The sequence below is a fragment of the Salmo salar genome, chromosome 21 (assembly GCF_965601325.2).
Source record: "Salmo salar chromosome 21, fSalSal1, whole genome shotgun sequence".
Taxonomy (NCBI): Eukaryota; Metazoa; Chordata; class Actinopteri; order Salmoniformes; family Salmonidae; genus Salmo; species Salmo salar.
Window position 1 is genome coordinate 29085001 of NC_138311.1, and position 21482 is coordinate 29106482.

A 21482-nucleotide genomic window follows, 5' to 3' on the forward strand; every position below is an offset into this window, starting at 1 on the left:
TTTTTACCTGTTTTTTTTAAAATCTGATTATACTGCTTGCATCACTTACCTGATGTGGAATAGAGTTCATTCAGCTTGTCAACAGCTCTTACAAAAACAAGTAGTGATGAAGTCAATCTCTCTTCCACTTTGAGCCATGAGAGATTGACATGCATGTCATTAATGTTCACTCTCCGTGTACTTTTAAGGGCCAGCAGTGCTGCCTTGTTCTGAGCCAACTGCAATTTTCCTAAGTCCCACTTTGTGGCACCTGACCAAACTACTGAACAGTAGTCTAGGTGGGCTTGTAGGATTTGCCTTGTTGATAGTATTGTTAAGGCAGAGCAGCGCTTTATTATGGACAGACTTCTCCCCATTTTAGCTACTGTTGTATCAATATTTACATCTTAGTCATTTCGCAGACGCTCTTATCCAGAGCGACTTACAGTAGTGAATGCATACATTTTTTTTCCTTTTTTTTTTCTTCGTACTGGCCCCCCGTGGGAATCGAACCCACAACCCTGGCGTTGCAAACACCATGCTCTACCAACTGAGCTACAGGGAAGGCTGTTATAACCATGACAGTTTACAATCCATGCTTACTCCTAGCAGTTTAGTCACCTCAACTTGCAAAATGTCTACATTATTCATTATGAGATGTAGTTGAGGTTTAGGGTTTAGTGAACGATTTGTCCCAAATACAATGCTTTTAGTTTTGGAAATATTTAGGATTAACTTATTCCTTGCTACCCATTCCGAAACTAACTGCAGCACTTTAAGTTGTGCAGTCATTTCAGTTGCTGTAGTAGCTGGCGTGTATAGTGCTGAGTCATCCGCATACATAGACATACTTGCTTTACTTAAAGCATGACGTTAGTGAAGATTCAAAAATCTATGGGGCCTGAACAGCTACACTGGGGAATTCCTGATTCTGCCTGGATTATGTTTGAGAGGCTTCAATTAAAGAACACCCTCTGTGTTCTGTTAGACAAGTAACTATTTATCCACATTATAGCAGGGGGTGTAAAGCCATAACACAAGTTTTTCCAGCAGCAGACTATGATCAATAATGTCAAAAGCTGCACTGAAGTCTAACAAGACAGCCTCCACAATAATTTTATCATCAATTTCTCCCAGGCAATCATCAGTCATTTTTGTTGTGCTTGTTGAGTGTCCTTCCCTATAAGCTTCCAGAAAGTCTGTTGTCAATTTGTTTACTGTAAAATAGGATTGTATCTGGTCAAACACCATTTTTCCCCCTGAAGTTTACTAAGGGTTAGTAACAGGCTAATTGGTTGGCTATTTGAGCCAGTAAAGGGGGCTTTACTGTTCTTGGATAGTGTAATGACTTTAGCTTCCATCCAGGCCTGAGGGCACACACTTTCTAGTAGGTTTAAATTGAAGATGTGGCAAATAGGAGTGGCAATATTGTCCGATATTATCCTCAGTAATTTCCTATCCAGATTGTCAGACCCTGGTGGCTTGTTATTGTTGATGGACAACAATAATTTTTTCACCTCTTCCACACTGACTTTACGCTTTCATAATTTCGTCAATGTACTTGGATTTTTATTTTTTTATTTCACCTTTATTTAACCAGGTAGGCTAGTTGAGAACAAGTTCTCATTTGCAACTGCGACCTGGCCAAGATAAAGCATAGCAATTCGACACATACAACAGAGTTACACATGGTATAAACAAAACATAGTCAATAATACAGTAGAAAAAAAGAACAGTCTATATACAGTGAGTGCAAAGGCAATTAAGGCAATAAATAGGCCATGGTGGTGAAGTAATTACAATATGGCAATTAAACACTGGAATAGTAGATGTGCAGAAGATGAATGTGCAAGTAGAGATAATGGGGTGCAAAGGAGCAACATAAATAAATACAGTATGGGGATGAGGTAGGTAGATAGATGGGCTGTTTACAGATGGGCTATGTACAGGTGCAGTGATCTGTGAGCTGTTCTGACAGCTGGTGCTTAAAGCTAGTGAGGGAGATATGAGTCTCCAGCTTCAGTGATTTTTGCAGTTCGTTCCAGTCATTGGCAGCAGAGAACTGGAAGGAAAGGCGACCAAAGGAGGAATTGGCTTTGCGGGTGACCAGTGAGATATACCTGCTGGAGCGCGTGCTATGAGTGGGTGCTGCTATCGTGACCAGTGAGCTGAGATTAGGCGGGGCTTTACCTAGCAGAGACATGTAGATGACCTGTAGCCAGTGGGTTTGGTGACGAGTATGAAGTGAGGGTCAACCAACGAGAGCGTACAGGTCGCAGTGGAGGGTAGTGTATGGGGCTTTGGTGACAAAACGGATGGCACTGTGATAGACTGCATCCAAGTTGTTGAGTAGAGTGTTGGAGGCTATTTTATAGATGACATCGCCGAAGTCGAGGATCGGTAGGATGGTCAGTTTTACGAGGGTATGTTTGGCAGCATGAGTGACGGATGCTTTGTTGCGATATAGGAAGCCGATTTCATTTTGGATTGGAGATACTTAATGTGAGTCTGGAAGGAGAGTTTACCGTCTAACCAGACACCTAGGTATTTGTAGTTGTCCATGTATTCTAAGTCAGAGCTGTCCAGAGTAGTGATGCTGGACGGGCGAGCAGGTGCAGGCAGTGATCGATTGAATAGCATGCATTTAGTTTTACTTGCATTTAAGAGCAGTTGGAGGCCACGGAAGGAGAGTTGTATGGCATTGAAGCTCATCTCGAGGTTAGTTAATTGAGCATCTGATCCCGTTAGCGGGATCAAAATCCAGCGAAAAATCATATCGCCAATTAGCATTAAAAAATTATCATAATTTTTTACAAAAATAAAAAATATATATTTTTTTTTTTTATAGATACACCTCTCCTGAATCGACCCACGTCGTCCGATTTCAAAAAGGTTTTACAGGAAAAGCAAATCATTAGATTATATTAGATGAGTCCATCGTAAAAAGCAGCTTCATAGCCATTTTCCGACCAACCACTTCCATCACATATTATCAATAAACAGCTAAATGTAGCACTAACCTTTTACAAACTTCATCAGATGGCACCCCTAGGACATCATGTTATACAATGCATGCATTCTTTTGTTCAATAAAGGTCATATTTATATATAAAAACAGCATTTTACATCTCTGTCTGACGTTGACTACCTAATTTCCCCTCAAAAGCGTCCCGGTAAACAATGCTACGTTTCAATAAATTGCTATACTATAACGATTTTTTAAATGTATATTGTCAATCTAACATTTATAGATGAATATCTCTTGAGAACACCCGTCATACCAGATTTTAAATTAACTTTACTGGGTAATCACACTTTGCGATAAAAGGAGATGCGATACTCAGAAAATCAGCTAATATACAGTGCTCGGCGCCATCTTGGAAGCAACAGTATGAACCATCTCATCTTCTATAATATTGTCAATAATCGCCTACCTTTAGTTGTCTTCATCAGAAAGCATCCCAGGTCCACAACAGATGTATTTTCGGTCAAAAAGTCCATACTTCACGTTCCATTAGCCTGATGTTGGTAGCGCGTCCTATGGCTCTCTCCAAACGCAGCTCTGCAGTTCATAATGAAAGCAATCCTCGCGCATGTAGGTTCGTTCAAACATGTCAAACGTTGTATAAAATAAATGTTCAGGGCCTCTAACACCAAGAGAGCCAATAAGATTCGAGGGGGATGATGTCATGGCCTTTAAAACCGTTTCCAAAGGTGGGGGCAGACATGGCCGCCGGCGTCATAATGGTGATGGCCCATCCCCTGTGACCAATTTCAAACTCCTGTCATTCACTGAGTTTTGACTCTATAAGGCTCAAACCACTGTGAAAGGACTGGCGACATCTAGTGGAAGCAATAGGAAGTGCCAAAATATTCCTAAACCCCTGTGTTTTTCAATGGGATAGGTTTAAAGTCAATACAACACATCAGGTATCCACTTCCTGTCAGAAAATGTCTCAGGGTTTTGCCTGCCAAATGAGTTCTGTTATACTCACAGACACCATTCAAACAGTTTTAGAAACTTTAGTGTTTTCTATCCATATATAATAAGTATATGCATGCCCTATCTTCTGAGTTTGATTAGTAGGCCGTTGAAAATGGGAACGATTTTTTTTCAAAATGCGCTGTGGCGCCCCCTATCCTAGGGTATCCTCAAGAGGTTAACAGTGTCCAAAGAGGGGCCAGAAGTATACAGAATGGTGTCATCTGCGTAGAGGTGGATCAGAGAATCACCAGCAGCAAGAGCGACATCATGATGTATACAGAGAAGAGAGTCGGCCCGAGAATTGAACCCTGTAGAGACTGCCAGAGGTCCGGACAACAGTCCCTCCGATTTGACACACTGAACTCTATCAGAGAAGTAGTTGGTAAACCAGGTGAGGCAATCATTTGAGAAACCAAGACTGTCGAGTCTGCCAATAAGAATGTGGTGATTGACAGTCGAAAGCCTTGGCCAGGTCAATGAATATGGCTGCACAGTAATGTCTCTTATCGATGGCGGTTATGATATCGTTTAGGACCTTTAGCGTGGCTGAGGTGCACCCATGACCAGCTCTGAAACCAGATTGCATAGCGGAGAAGGTATGGTTTGATTCGAAATGGTCGGTAATCTGTTTGATTACTTGGCTTTCAAAGACCTTAGAAAGACAGGGTAGGATAGATATAGGTCTGTAGCAGTTTGGGTCTAGAGTGTCACCCCCTTTTGAAGAGGGGGATGACCCCGGCAGCTTTCCAATTTTTGGGAATCTCAGACAATACGAAAGCGAGGTTGAACAGGCTAGTAATAAGGGTTGCAACAATTTCGGCAGATCATTTTAGAAAGAGAGGGTCCAGATTGTCTAGCCTGGATGATTTGTAGGGGTCCAGATTTTGCAGCTCTTTCAGAACATCAGCTATCTGGATTTGGGTGAAGGAGAAATGGTGGGGGCTTGGGCGGGTTGCTGTGGACGGCGCCAGGCAGTTGACCGGGGTAGGGGTAGCCGGGGGGAAATCATGGCCAACCTCTCTAGGGTAGGGGGCAGTATTTTCACATCCGGATAAAAAACGTACCCGATTTAATCTGGTTATTACTACTGCCCAGAAACTAGAATATGCATATAATTGTTTGATTTGGATAGAAAACACCCTAAACTTTCTAAAACTGTTTGAATGGTGTCTGTGAGTATAACAGAACTCATATGGCAGGCAAAAACCTGAAGATTTCATGCAGGAAGTGGCCTGACAAGGTGTCGTTCTTCTTGCCTCTGTTTATTGAAGACTGAGGATCTCTGCTATAACGTGACACTTCCTACGGCTCTCAGAAGGCGGCAAAAAGCTGAATCGTGGCTTTGCAGGCTCTGGCTGAAAAAAAGTAGCGCGTTTGGGTAGTGGCTGGTTACAGTACTGTGAGACTCAGGCGCGTGCCCGCGTCGACCGAATGCTTTGTTTTCTTTCCTCTGTTTACCTAAACGCAGATTCCCGGTCGGAATATTATCGCTTTTTTACGAGAAAAATGGCATAAAAATTTATTTTAAACAGCGGTTGACATGCTTCGAAGTACGGTAATGGAATATTTAGAAATTTGTCACGAATTGCGCCATGCTCGTGACCCTTATTTACACTTCGGATAGTGTCTTGAACGCACGAACAAAACGCTGCTATTTGGATATAACGATGGATTATTTTGGACCAAACCAACATTTGTTATTGAAGTAGCAGTCCTGGGAGTGCATTCTGACGAAGAACATCAAAGGTAATCAAACTTTTGTAATAGTAAATCTGACTTTGGTCAGGGCTAAACTTGGTGGGTGTCTAAATAGCTATGGCTGGGCTATCTACTGAGAATATTGCAAAATGTGCTTTCGCCGAAAAGTTACAGCGAAAGCAAAACATTAGATTATGTCAGCAGAGTACCCAGCCAGAAATAATCAGACACCCATTTTTCAAGCTAGCATATGTCACAAATAACAAAACCACAGCTAAATGCAGCACTAACCTTTGATGATCTTCATCAGATGACAACCCTAGGACATTGTTATACAATGCATGCATTTTTTGTTCAATCAAGTTCATATTTATATCAAAAACCAGCTTTTTTACATTAGCATGTGACGTTCAGAACTAGCATACCCCCCGCAAACCTCCGGTGAATTTACTAAATTACTCACGATAAACGTTCACAAAAAACATAACAATTATTTTAAGAATTATAGATACAGAACTCCTCTATGCACTCGATATGTCCGATTTTAAAATAGCTTTTCGGTGAAAGCACATTTTACAATATTCTCAGTAGATAGCCCGGCATCACAGGGCTAGCTATTTAGACACCCACCAAGTTTAGCACTCACCAATATCAGATTTACTATTGGAAAAGTTTGATTACCTTTCCTGATCTTCGTCAGAATGCACTCCCAGGACTTCTACTTCAATAACAAATGTTGGTTTGGTCCAAAATAATCCATCGTTATATCCAAATAGCGGCGTTTTGTTCGTGCGTTCTAGACACTATCCGAACGGTAAATATGGCGCATTTTGTGAGAAAAGATTTCTAAATATTTCATTACCGTACTTCGAAGCATGTCAACCGCTGTTTAAAATCAATTTTTATGCCATTTTTCTCGTAAAAAAGCGATAATATTCCGACCGGGAATCTGTGTTTCGGCAAATAGAGGGAAAAACACAAAGACGGGGGCGGCCAGTGCACGAGCCTAAGCCCTTTGTCCTCTGATAGACCACTTAGCAAAAGCGCTCGTGTGTTTCAGCCAGGGCTTTGAATTACGTCATTCAGGTTTTTCCCGGGCTCTGAGAGACCACGTGAGCCGTAGGAAGTGTCACGTTAGAGCAGAGATCCTTTGTAATGGATAGAGATGGCAAAGAAGTTCAAGAAATGGTCAGACAGGGTACTTCCTGTACAGAATCTTTTCACGTTTTGGCCTGCCAAATGAGTTCTGTTATACTCACAGACACCATTCAAACAGTTTTAGAAAGTTTGGAGTGTTTTCTATCCAAAGCTAATCATTATATGCATATTCTAGTTTCTGGGCAGGACTTATAATCAGATTAAATCAGGTACATTTTTTATCCAGCCGTGAAAATACTGCCCCCTAGCCATAACAGGTTAAAGATGAACTTCTTGTTAATCCAGTCGCTGTGTCAGATTTCAAAAGGCTTTACGGCGAAAGCATACCATGCGATTATCTGAGGACAGCGCCCCGTGTAAAAAGCATACAAACATTTACCAGCCAAGTAGAGGAGTCACTAAAGTCAGAAATAGAGATAAAATTAATCACTTACCTTTGATAATCTTCATATGGTTGCACTCACAAGACTCCGTTACACAGTAAATGTTCGTTTTGTTCGACGAAGTCCTTCTTTATGTCCCAAAAACTCTGTTTTGTTGGCGCGTTTTGTTCAGTAATCCAATGGCTCCAAGGCGGTCACAACAGGCAGACGAATACATACTAAAAGTACCGTCGAAACATGTTTCGACGAAAAGTTCGTCGAAACATGTCAAACGATGTTTATAATTAATCCTAAGGTTGTTTGTCTTTATAATCAATAATATTTCAACCGGACAATACCGTTTTCAATAGAAAGGAAAAATAACAAACGGCGCGCCCAAATCAGGTCTGCATACTTCCTCTGACCAAAATGGCTTTTTACTCGTCGTTTTTCAAAATACAAGCCTGAAACCATGTCTAAAGACTGTTGACATCTAGTGGAAGCCATAGGAATTGCAATCTGATTCCTAACCCATTGGATTCTCTATAGGCATTGAGTTGAAAAACAGCCACATGAAAATAATTCCACTTCCTTCTCAGTTTTTTGCCTGCCATATCAGTTCTGTTATACTCACAGACATTATTTTAACAGTTTTGGAAATGTTAGTGTGTTTTATGCATACCTAGCTTCTGGGCCTGAGTAACAGGCAGTTTACTTTGAGCATGCTTTTCATCCGGAGGTGAAAATACTGCCCCCCTACCCAAGAGAGGTTAAGGCATATTGAGCAGGGCTAGAGGCTCTACAGTGTAATAAGACAGTAATCACTAACCAGGACAGTAATGGACGAGGCATATTGATATTAGAGAGAAGCATGCGTAGCCAAGTGATCATATGGGTCCAGTGAGTGGTTGGGCTGGCTGGGGACACGGCGATTCAGACAGCAGGCCGGGGCTAATAAGCTAGCAGTTAGCAGGCCGGGGCTAATAAGCTAGCAGTTAGCAGGCCGGGGCTAATAAGCTAGCAGTTAGCAGGCCGGGGCTAATAAGCTAGCAGTTAGCAGGCCGGGGCTAATAAGCTAGCAGTTAGCAGGCCGGGGTTGGCTAATAAGCTAGCAGTTAGCAGGCCGGGGTTGGCTAATAAGCTAGCAGTTAGCAGGCCGGGGTTGGCTAATAAGCTAGCAGTTAGCAGGCCGGGGTTGGCTAATAAGCTAGCAGTTAGCAGGGCCGGGGTTAGCTAATAAGCTAGCAGGTAACAGGGCCGGGGTTAGCTAATAAGCTAGCAGTTAGCAGGCCCGGGGTTAGCTAATAAGCTAGCAGTTAGCAGGCCCGGGGTTAGCTAATAAGCTAGCAGTTAGCAGGCCCGGGGTTAGCTAATAAGCTAGCAGTTAGCAGGGCCGGGGTTAGCTAATAAGCTAGCAGTTAGCAGGGCCGGGGTTAGCAAGCAAGCTAGCAGTTAGCAGGGCCGGGGTTAGCAAGCAAGCTAGCCGTTAGCAGGCCGGGGTTAGCAAGCAAGCTAGCAGTTAGCAGACCGGGTCTAGCAAGTTAGCAGAATGGCCTTTGGGGGACGTCGCGATGGAGGTAAGTCTGTTTTTGCCTCTTCGTGCGGTGACGTCGATAGAACAGTCGTGGATAAGTAAGGTTCCAAGTAGCTCTAGGTAGCTAGCAGGCCGCGGTTAGCAGAACGGGCCTTCAGCGGACATCGCGCCTGAGGGGCCTGTTAGAATCCTCGGGAAGATTGTCGGTATTCCAGTCGTAGAGGATCCTCGGGGTTCCGTGCCCCGTACCGGCAGTAGAAGGGGTCCGAATATTGTATCCCAGGAGTGGGCTTCGGTGGTAGCCCAGAAGCCCTAGCCAGACTAGCTTCAGGCTAATTGGTGCTTGCTCCAGGATGGAAACGCTAGCCAGGAGTAGTCACCCGGGATTGCGGTTAGCTAGTTGCGACGATCCAGATGAAAATTTTCAGAGTTTGTGGTAGGAATCCGGTGATATGGAGAGAGAAAAAATAGGTCCGTTATGCTCTGGTTTGAGTCATGTTGTACAAACTGGCGAGAGCTTTCCGAGCTAAAGGTTAGCTGATTACCGCTAGCAGTGGTTTGCTGACTGATAGCTGGTAGCTAGTTAGCTGACTAGCTTCAGTTTAGATCCGAAGTAAATAGAAAAACTTTTGGGAAAAACACATCCACGCCACATTGGGTGAGGCGGGTTGCAGGAGAGTATTTAGAAGTTGAGGTTCATGAAAATATTTAAAGATATGCGAAGAAAAAGACATACAAGGGACACGACAAAGACGTCTGACTGCTACGCCATCTTGGAATGTGTAGTGTCAGCGTTTTTTGTAGGCATGTCATACCTAAGTTTGCTTATCTTGCCAATGAAAAAGCAACTGAAGTAGCAATTTCAGTGGGTTTTGTGATGAATGAGCCATCTGATTCAATGAATGATGGAGTCGAGTTTCCCTTTTTTCCCAAAATGTCATTTTAAGGTGCTCCAAAGCTTTTTACTATCATTCTTTAAATAATTTATTTGTGTCATAGTGTAGTTTATTTTTAGTTTAGTCGCATGATTTCTTAATTTTCAGTATGTTTGCCAATCAGTTGGGCTGTCAGACTTGCCATACCTTTTGCCTCATCCCTCACAATCATAACATTTTTCAATTCCTCATCAATCCAAGGGGATTCAGCAGTTTTTACAGTAATTTTCTTAATCGGTGCGTGCTTATTAGTAACTGCAATAAGCAATTTCATAAATGTGTCAAATGGTGTGTCTGGTTGCTCCTCATTACACACCACAGACCAGCAAATATTTTTCACATGATCAACATATGAATCACTACAAAACTTATTGTATGACATCTCATACATTATATTAGGCCCAGCCTTTGGAACTTTGGTTTTCATAGATATGGTTATTATATTGGGATCACTACATCCTATCAATGTGGATACTACTTAAAGCAAATTTTGGCAGCATTAGTAAAGATGTGATCGATGCATGTTGATGATTTCATTCCTGTGCTCATTGTAAATTCCCTGGTAGGTTGGCTGACAACCTGATCCAGGTTGCAGGCACTGGTTACTGTTTGAAGTTTTTTCTTGAGTGGGCAGCTTGATGAGAGCCAGTCAATATTTAAATCACCCAGAAAATATACTTTTCTGTTGATATCACCTACATTATCAAGCATTTCACGCACATTATCCAGATACTGACTGTTAGAACTTGGAGGTCTATAACAGCTTCCCACAAGAATGGGCTTAAGGTGAGGCAGATGTACCTGTAGCCATATTACTTCAACAGTATTTAACATGAGATCGTCTCTAAACTTCACAGGAATGTGGTTCTGACTATATATATATACTGCAACACCGCCCCTGTTGGCATTTCTGTCTTTTCAGTAGATGTTATAACCATTTATTGCTACCACTGTATCATCAAAGGTATTATCTAAGTGAGAGTCAGAATATGAATGTCATCTGTTCATGGACCTTGATCTCAGGCTGCATATGTTAATATGGGCTATTTTTAGCACTTCTGGGTTGCTTGATTTTTTTTTTGTTTTTGTAATGCTTTACTGGGAAGCTTATCAGAAGTAAACTTGCCCATGTTATTTATATTGGAGCTGATACTACAGGGTGAGCTGCACACAGTGGTCTTCCTACTAGGGCACACCGCCTCAGTGCTATCAGTGTAACTCTTGTTCATAGGCTCATGATTACTGCATACAATTGCTGTAGGATCAACAGAGGTATCAAATCCAAATCTAATTTTATTGGTCACATACACATGGTTAGCAGATTTTAATGTGAGTGTAGCGAAATGCTTGTGCTTCTAGTTCCGACTATGCTGTAAAATCTAACAAGTAATCTAACAAATTCACAACAATTACCTTATACACACAAATGTAAAGGGATGAATATGTACATATAAATATATGGATGAGCAATGGTGTAGGCAAGATGCAGTAGATGGTGTAGAATACAGTATATACATATGAGTAATGTAGGACATGTAAACATTATTAAAGTTCCGTTATTTAAAGTGACTAGTGATACCTTTTATTAAGTCCATTTATTTAAGTGACCAGAGATTTGAGTCTATGTTGGCAGCAGCCACTCTATGTTGGTGATGGCTGTTTAACAGTCTGATGGCCTTGAGATAGAAGCTGCTTTCCAGTCTCTCGGTCCCAGCTTTGATGCACCAGTACTGACCTCGCCTTCTTGATGATAGCGGGGTGAACAGGCAGTGGCTCGGGTGGTTGTTGTCCTTGATGATATTTTTGGCCTTCCTGTGACATCGTGGAGTGTAGGTGTCCTGGAGGGCAGGTAGTTTGCCCCCAGTGAAGCGTTGTGCAGACCGCACTACCCTCTGGAGAGCCTTGCGGTTGAGGACTGTGCAATTGCCATACCAGGCGGTGATACAGTCCGACAGGTTGCTCTTGATTGTGCATCTGTAAAAGTTTTAGATGACAAGCCAAATTTCTTCAGCCTCCTGAGGTTGAAGAGGCGCTGTTGCGCTTTCTTCACCACGCTGTCTGCGTGGGTGGACCGTTTCAGTTTGTCTGTGATGTATAAGTTGAACTTAAAACTTTCCACCTTCTCCACTACTGTCCCGTTGATGTGGATGGGGGGTGCTCCCTCTACTGTTTCCTGAAGTCCACGATCATCTTCTTTGTTTTGTTGATATTGAGCGAGAGGTTATTTTCCTGACATCATACTCCGAGGGCCCTCACCTCTTCCCTGTAGGCTGTCTCTTGCCCCTTCACCACCTGCGGCGGCCCGTTAGGAAGTCCAGGACCCAGTTGCATAGGGCGGGGTCGAGACCCAGGGTCTTGAGCTTAATGACGAGTTTGGAGGGTACTATGGTGTTAAATGCTGAGCTGTAGTCAATGAACAGCATTCTTATATAGGAATTCCTCTTGTCCAGATGGGATTGTGCAGTGTGATGGCGATTGCATCATCAGTGGACCTATTGGGGCGGTAAGCAAATTGGCCATCTTGAAGCATGTGGGGACAGCAGACTGTAATAGGGATTGGTTCAATATGTCCGTAAACACACCAACCAGCTGGTCTGCATATGCTCTGAGGATGCGGCTAGGGATGCCGTCTGGGCCGGCAGCCTTGCGAGGTTTAACAAGTTTAAATGTTTTACTCAAGTTGGTCATGGAGAAGGAGAGCCCACAGGCATTGGTAGCGGGTAATCCGATTGGCCAGACCAGCATTGTATTGACCTGCGCATTGTATTGACCTGAGCATGGGCGTATCCTGTTTTAGTTTCTGTCTATAGGCTGGGAGCAACAAAATGGAGTCATGGTCAGATGTGCCGAAGGCAGGGTGGGGGAGGGCTTTGTATGCATCGCGGAAGTTCGAGTAGCAATGATCCAGAAAGCTACCAGCTCTTGTCGCACATTTGATATGCTGATAGAATTTAGGAAGTATGGTTCTTAGGTTAGCTTTGTTAAAATCCCCAGCTACAATAAATGCAGCCTCAGGATGTATGGTTTCCAGTTTACATAGAGTCCAGTGAAGTTCTTTCAGGGCCGACGAGGGATCTGCTTTGTGGGGGATATACACGGCTGTGACTATAATCGAAGATAATGCGGTCGGCATTTGATTGTAAGGAATTCTAGGTCTGGTGAACAAAAGGACTTGGGTTCCTGTATGTTGTTGTCATTACACCATGGCAGACACCCCCGCCCTTCTTCTTACCAGAGAGATGTTTGTTTCTGTCGGCGTGATGCGTGAAGAAATCGGGTGGCTGTACCGACTCTGACAACATATCCTGTGTGAGTCATGTTTCCGTGAAACAGAGAACGTTACAATCTCTGTCTCTCTGGAAGGCAACTCGTGCCCTAATTTCGTCCACGTTATCTAGAGATTGTACATTGGCGAGTAATATGCTCAGAAGCGGTGGATGGTATGCTCGGAAGCGGTGGATTGTGTGCTCGCCTTCTGAGTCTGACCAGTAGGCCGCTCCATCTGCCTCTTCTGCGGCGACCGCATTGTTTTGGGTCGGCCTCTGGGATAAGATCGCATTTCCAAGGTGGAGGTCCGAATAAAGGATCCACTTCGGGAAAGACATTTTCCTGGTCGTAATGATGGTAAGTTGACATCGCTTTTATATCCAATAGTTCTTCCCGGCTGTATGTAATAACACATGAGATTTTCTGGGCTATCAATGGAAGAAATAATACATAAAAAAAACATAACTACATAGTTTTCTAAGGACCTAAAGTGAGGCGACCATCCCTGTCGGCGCCATCTTGCACTGAGGTATTCAGAGAAATTAGGGGGACATACATTAAGTTACTTACATTGTGTCTGCCAATGCCTCTAGGATAATGTATATTTTGATGCAGCATTATGATGACTAATTGTCATAATGGTAGGGATAAACTGAGCTGGTCTTGGTCATTGATAAGCCATTGTTTCAACGCAGCCTTGAAATGCGTTTAGAGTCCAGGAGCCAAGATGATTTGGATGGACTCCGTCATTCCTGTAGAGCAGTGGTTCCCAAACTTTTTATAGTCGGGTACACCTTCAAACATTCAACCTCCAGCCTGCGTACCCCTTCTAGCACCAGGGTCAGCGCACTCTCAAATGTTGTTTTTTGCCATCATTGTAAGCCTGCCAGACACAGACTATACGATACATTTATTAAACATAAGAATGAGTGTGAGTTTTTGTCACAACCCGACTTGTGGGAAGTGACAAAGAACTCTTATAGGACCAGAGCACAAATAATACAATAATAATCAATAATTTTGTTCTTTATGTAGCCATCTTACATATAAAACCTTATTTGTTCATCAAAAATTATGAATAACTCACCACAGGTTAATGAGAAGGGTATGCTTAAAAGGATGCACATAACTCTGAAATGTTGGGTTTTATTGGAGAGAGTCGGTCTTAAATCATTTTCCACACACAATCTGTGCCTGTATTTAGTTTTCATGCTAGTGAGGGCAGAGAATCCACTCTCACGTAGGTACGTGGTTGCAAAAGAACATCTGTGTCTTAACAGTGCGATTTGCCAAGGCAAGAAACTCTGAGCGCAGCGCAATCCAGAAATCTGGCAGTGGATTCTGATTTAAATGCAATTTTCACAGAACCACTTGTTGCAATTTCGATGAGGCTCTCTTGTTCAGATATCAGTAAGTGGACTGGAGGCAGGGCATGAAAGGGAAAACTAATCCAGTTGTTTGTCGTCCGTTTCGGGAAAGTACCTGTGTAATTGCGCACCCAGCTCACTCCAGGTGCTTCGCTATATCACATTTGACATTGTCAGTAAGCTTGAGTTCATTTGCACACAAAAAATCATACAATGATGGAAAGACCTGTGTGTTGTCCTTGTTAATGCAGACAGAGAAGAGCTCCAACTTCTTAATCATAGCCTCAATTTTGTCCCGCACATTGAATATAGTTGCCAAGAGTCCCTGTAATCCCAGATTCAGATCATTCAGGTGAGAAAATCATCCAGATAGGCCAGTTATGTGAGAAACTCGTCATCATGCAACGAACTTTAAGCTCATCTCATTTTTTTGTTCTTGTCAATAACCAGCACACTTCTGTATGTTGTAAAAGCGTTATATGGCCGCTGCCCATATCAGTGCATAATGCAGAAAATACATGAGAGTTCAGGGGCCTTGCTTTAACAAAGTTAACATTTTTTTACATTTACATTTTTGTCATTTAGCAGATGCTCTTATCCAGAGCCACTTACATTTCATACATTTCATTTCATACATTTTTTTTTTTCTTCGTACTGGCCCCCCGTGGGAATCGCACCCACAACCCTGGCGTTGCAAACACCATGCGTTACCAACTGAGCTACAGGGAAGGCCATTTTCACTGTAGTGTCAAGTGTTTTTCAAGCTGTCAGGCATTCCCTTGGCAGCAAGAGCCTCTCGGTGGATGCTGCTGTGTACCCTAGTGGCGTTGGGAGCAACTGCTTGCACGCGCGTTACCACTCCACTGTGTCTCATGTCTCTCTGTCATGGCTTTTGCACCATCAATACAGATACCAACACATTTTGACCCCCAAAGTCTATTTGATGTCACAAAGCTGTCCAGTACTTTAAAAATATCCTCTCCTGTTGTCCTGGTTTCCAGTGGTTTGCAGAAGAGGATGTCTTCCTTAATTGACCCACCATAAATGTAACGGACATATACCAGGAGCTGTGCCAGACCCGCCACGTCTGTTGACTCATCCAGCTGTAACGCATGTAATTCACTGGCTTGTATGCGAATCAGTAATTGTTTCAAAACATCTCCTGCCATGTCACTGATGCATCGTGAAACAGTGTTGTTTGATTAAGACATTGTCTGTATAGTTTTTTGGGGCCTTTTCCCCCAGCATTGTCCCAGCCATTTCCACAGCAGCAGGAATAATTAAGTCCTCCACAATAGTATGGGGTTTGCCACTCGGTAGCTCACCATAGAAGATACTTCTATCCCCTTCTTGTTAATAGTATCTGTTGCTTTTACAGTGGGGGGAAAAAAGTATTTGATCCCCTGCTGATTTTGTACATTTTCCCACTGACAAAGAAAGGATCATTCTCTATAATTTTAATGGTAGGTTTATTTGAACAGTGAGAGACAGAATAACAACAAAAATATCCAGAAAAACACATGTCAAAAGTGTTATGAATTGATTTGCATTTTAACCTCCCTGGGCAAGGTGGGACTTCTACTTCAACAACAAATGTCGTTTTGGTTTGAAATAATCCATAGATATATTGAAATAGCTCCGTTTTGTTCGTATGTTGAGGTCACTATCCGAAGGGTGACGCGCGGGCGCATTTCGTGACCAAAAAATTCAAAATATTCCATTACCGTACTTAGAAGCATGTCAAACGCTGTTTAAAATCAATTTTATGCTATTTTTCTCGTAAAATAGCGATAATATTCCAACCGGGCGACGTTATATTCATTCATAGACTGAAAGAAAAACATGGAGTCCCGTCGTGGACACGCACTCCTTCTGAGAGCCAATGGAAGCCTTAGAAAATGTCACGTTACAGCAGAGATGCTGTATTTTTGATAGAGATGCCCTAGAAGGAGAACAAATTGTCAGGCAGGGCACTTCCTGTATGGAATCTTCTCTGGTTTTGGCCTGCCATATGAGGTCTGTTATATTCAGACACCATTCAAACAGTTTTAGAAACTTTTGAGTGTTTTCTATCCAAATCTACTAATTATATGCATATTCTAGTTTCTGGGTAAGAGTAGTAACCATTTTAAATCGGGTACGTTTTTTATCTGGCCGTGCAAATACTGCCCCCTAGCCCCAACAGGTTAATAAGGGAAATATGTATTTGACCCCCTCTCAATCAGAAAGATTTTTGGCTCCCAGGTGTCTTTTATACAGGTAACGAGCTGAGATTAGGAGCACACTCTTAAAGGGAGTGCTCCTAACCACAGCTTGTTACCTGTAAAAAAGACACCTGTCCACAGAAGCAATCAATCAATCAGATTCCAAACTCTCCACCATGGCCAAGACCAAAGAGCTCTCCAAGGATGTCAGGGACAAGATTGTTGATATACACAAGGCTGGAATGGGCTACAAGACCATCGCCAAGCAGCTTGGTGAGAAGGTGACAACATTTGGTGCAATTATTCGCAAATGGAAGAAACACAAAAGAACTGTCAATATCCCTCGGCCTGGGGCTCCATGCAAGATCTCACCTCATGGAGTTGCAATGATCATGAGAACGGTGAGGAATCAGCCCAGAACTACACGGGAGGATCTTGTCAATGATCTCAAGGCAGCTAGGACCATAGTCACCAAGAAAACAATTCGTAACACACTACGCCGTGAAGGACTGAAATCCTGCAGCGCCCGCAAGGTCCCCCTGCTCAAGAATACATATACATGCCCGTCAAATGGCCATTATGCTTTGGGGGTGTTTTTCTGCTAAGGGGACAGGACAACTTCACCGCATCAAAGGGACAATGGACGGAGCCATGTACCATTAAATCTTGGGTGAGAACCTCCTTCCCTCAGCCAGGGCATTGAAAATGGGTCGTGGATGGGTATTCCAGCATGACAATGATCCAAAACACACGGCCAAGGCAACAAAGGAGTGGCTCAAGAAGAAGCACATTAAGGTCCTGGAGTGGCCTAGCCAGTCTCCAGACCTTAATCCCATAGAAAATCTGTGGAGGGAGCTGAAGGTTCGAGTTGCCAAACGTCAGCCTCGAAACCTTAATGACTTGGAGAAGATCTGCAAAGAGGAGTGGGACAAAATCCCTCCTGAGATGTGTGCAAACCTGGTGGCCAACTACAAGAAACGTCTGACCTCTGTGATAGCCAACAAGGGTTTTGCCACCAAGTACTAAGTCATGTTTTGCAGAGGGGTCAAATACTTATTTCCCTCATTAAAATGGATTTCTGGATTTTTTTGTTATTCTGTCTCTCACTGTTCAAATAAACCTACTACTAAAATTATAGACTGATCATTTCTTTGTAAGTGGGCAAACGTACAAAATCAGCAGGGGATCAAATACTTTTTTCCCCCGCTGTATGTGCATGTCTTACTACTCAAGTCGTCTTTATTCTCACTCAAACTCCCGTGACCTATTTTTCAAATTGTTTTGTTTTAAATGTCTGCACAAGAGTGTAGGTTTCCCGCGATCGAGTAATGGTTTATGTGATTGGATGTTAATTATTTGACTAGGCTATTTGACATTATGATATTATTTCGCTGAACACTAGATGGTTTAATTTTATTTTTGGCAGTGAAACGAGGCTACTCAGGCGAGGGGGGGAAAAAAACTCACTCAAATGTATCGCCACGTTGGAAAATATAAATGTACTGTTTGAAAATGTGAAGAACATATATTTTTTTATGAATCACATTTTTATTTGCCATACCCCCAACGGCATTGCTCGTTCCCAAGTTTGGGAATACCTGCTGTAGAGTATCTTCTGTTTCCAGAAGGTGTCAGTTATCTTTAAAAGGGATTCCAGCAGAGCTACAGTGATCTTTTAGACAGATGTGTAATGCCAGTAGCCTGCTGAATCTTTCACACCGGTGGCCCAATGACGGTACCTGACCTGAAATTATTGGCCGTTTTTTTTAAAAGTCTTTTATTGCAAAAATCAGTTCTTTAAAATTAATTTTCAGATGTTCCGAGCTAGCCCTCTTGATGTTGTTTGACCCCACATGGACTACGACAGCATCCGCTCCCAGCATCTGTCGTAGAACAGATGGACTGTACTCGTGCTCCTGAGTAGCACAGGGTTTTTGCATTGGAAACTGATGTTTCTCACGGTCTGATGAGGGTGGGAGCTCTGAGGATCTGAACCCGAGGTAGAAGCTACAGGAAAGGGAGACAGAACAGAGGACGAAGACGCATGTACCTACAGATCCGATCTCAAATGGGAATGGAAATCAATAAGCTGCGGTCTCTCGTTCAGCTTTCGTTCAGCGTTCAACAACATACGTTGCGCTCAGATGACGTTGTATATTAAGCAGCATTGAAGGTCCCAAAGAACACAGTGGCCTCCATCATTCTTAAATGGAAGACGTTTGGAACCACCTAGACCCTTCCTGGAGCTGGCCGCCCAGCCAAACTGAGCAATCGGGGGAGAAGGGCCTTGATCAGGGAGGTGACCAAGAACCCAATGGTCACTCTGACAGAGCTTCAGAGTTCCTCTGTGGAGATGGGAGAACCTTCCAGAAAGACCACCATCTCTGCAGCACGCCACCAATCAGGCCTTTATGGTAGACTGGCCAGACGGAGGCCACTCTTCTGTAAAAGGCACATTACAACCCACTTGCAGTTTGCCAAAAGTCACCTAAAGGAAAAGGCCCTTGAGAAACAAGATTGAACTCTTTGGCCTGATTGCCAAGCTTCACGTCTGGAGGACACCTGGCACCATCCCTACAGTGAAGCATGCTGTTGGGATGTTTTTCACCGGAAGAGACTGGGAGACTAGACAGGATCGAGGGAAAGCAAAGTCCAGAGATCCTTGATGAAAGCGCTCAAGACCTCAGCCTAGAGCGAAGGTTCACCTTCCAAATTGCAGAGGAGAATGTGAGAAACTCCCCAAATGCATGTATGCCAAGCTTCAACAAAGTACTGACTAAAGGGTCTGAATACTTATGTAAATGTGATATTTCCATTTATTTTTAATACATTTTCAAAAATGTCTCAACTTGTTTTTGCTTTGTCATTATGGGGTACTGTGTGTAGATTGAGGGGGAAAAAAAACATTTAATCCATTTTAGAATGAGGCTGTAACGTAACAGAATGTGGAAAAAGTCTAGGGGTCTAAATACGAATGCACTGTATTCACAAGCTTAATGTATTCACACATTGATATCATCTGTGACATTGATTCTCTCCCCAAATAAGTTTGGATATCCTCTGTTTATCTTTCCTAACCGTACTCAGTTATTGACATCAGAATCACAAAACTAGACACGTCAGTGGTTAACTTGGTGTAACCCAACTAAAGCTTTTAGATTTTCTTTTGTGTTCCAGGTAATCAAAAAGAGTCTCTAGCCAGGACCTAGTCATAATAACAGTAGATCACCCACCTGAAAAACATTGATTCAGTAAACCCAATATTGATTTTTGGTTGTATCTGTGTCTTCCCCAGTACTGCCTAAACCCCAGGTGAGCTACAAGAACACGTCTCCAGGGGTTATTGAGGCCAACTGTACAGCTGTGTCCCGGCCCCCAGCGGAGATAGTGTGGAACGTGGAGAGGGACAACCGAACTATGGGACCTCCTGTGACATCACAGCTCCAGCAGGGGGATGGGACCACCCTGGTCATCAGCACCCTCAACATCCAATCAGGGCTGCTGAAGGATGTGTCCGTCAAATGTCTGGTCCACCATAAGGGTCTGGAGTCACCCATCGCTGTTTCTATGAACACCAAGAGTGAGTGAGACACACACCCACATTGGGAGGATGCAAATATCTCAATTTTTTATTGGCTCAGAGCTTACACTTGTTTTTAAGTTAGCTGCTTTTGGAAACAGTAGCCTGACCAAAGCCAAGAATACTGATATCTGAGGGATGGATGAACATTGTCTGGCAAACAATAATGACTTATAGTTAAGTGTGTAAGAGTTTAGATCTGTTTTTTTTAAGTCATTGCCAAGCAGGTTTAGTTTACACGCCCAAAGGGTCACCTCCAAAATGATTGTCTCCCTTGATAAAGATGAACAAAAAAGACTATGAAATAAATAATACAAATACTGAGCTACATTGCTATTTCTTTAACAAGTAATTTTTTCTCTCTCTAAAAGACACGTGTCAAAATGATTAGCACCCCTGTTTCAATACTTTATGCAACTTCCCTTGTGAGGATAACGGCACTGAGCCTTTTTCTATAATGTTTTATGAGATTGGAGAACACATTGGGAGGGATCTTAGACCATTCCTCCATACAAAATCTTTACAAACCCTTTAAATCCTTTGGTCTGCGCTTGTGGAATGCCCTCTTCAATTCAAACCCCAGGTTTTCAATGGGATTGAAGTCTGGAAACTGATATGGCCACTGCGAAATATAGATTTTGTGGTGAAATTACCATTTCTTTGGGGATTTTGACTTGTGCTTGGGGTCATTGTCTTGCAAGTTTCAGCTTCCTTTCAGAGGCAACCAGCCCAATAAGATAAAAAAATCATCACCATATTTTATTGTAGATATTAGGTTATTTCCTGCACAGGCATCCTTTTCGATGCCAAACCCACTGCTGGTGTACGTGACCAAAAACTATTTTCGACTAATCTGACCATGGCACCCGGTTCCCATCCTAGTGCCAGTGCCGTTAAGCATACTCAAAGCTTTTACATTCTTGGTTGCTCCCAATTAAGCCTTTTTTTCTGACAACCCTTCCAGAAAGCCTATTGGCGTGCAGGTTGCGTCTAATCGTAGAGTTGGAGACCCCAAGATGTGACAAAGTTCTGTAATTCTCAAAGCTCTTCCTCACCCTCCATTTGGCAAATCTGACCACAATTCTATCCTCCTGATTCCTGCTTATAATCAAAAATTAAAGCAGGAATCACCAGTGACTCGGTCTATAAAAAAGTGGTCAGATGAAGCAGATGCTAAACTACAGGACTGTTTTGCTATCACAGACTGGAACTTGTTCCGGGATTCTTTCGTTCCCATTGAGGAGTATACCACATCAGTCACTGGCTTTATCAGTAAGTGCATCGAGGACGTCGTCCCCACAGTGACTGTAAATACATACCCCAACCAGAAGCCATGAATTACAGGCAACATTCGCACAGAGCTCCCGCTTTCAAGGAGCGGGACTCTAACCCGGAAGCTTATAAGAAATCCCG

At 42.9% G+C, this 21482-nt stretch overlaps 1 protein-coding gene across 4 annotated transcripts in view; it reads left to right on the plus strand.

Annotated features, from left to right (window-relative positions):
• The window catches only part of ox2g (OX-2 membrane glycoprotein), a 57628-nt gene that overhangs the window by 17363 nt on the left and 18783 nt on the right, over positions 1 to 21482 (plus strand). For all 4 annotated transcript variants that reach the window (XM_014164725.3, XM_014164727.3, XM_014164724.3 and 1 more), the window contains one exon: positions 19785 to 20069. In XM_014164725.3, coding sequence (XP_014020200.1) covers positions 19785 to 20069 — 285 coding nt within the window. The remainder of the gene's footprint in view (positions 1 to 19784; positions 20070 to 21482) is intronic.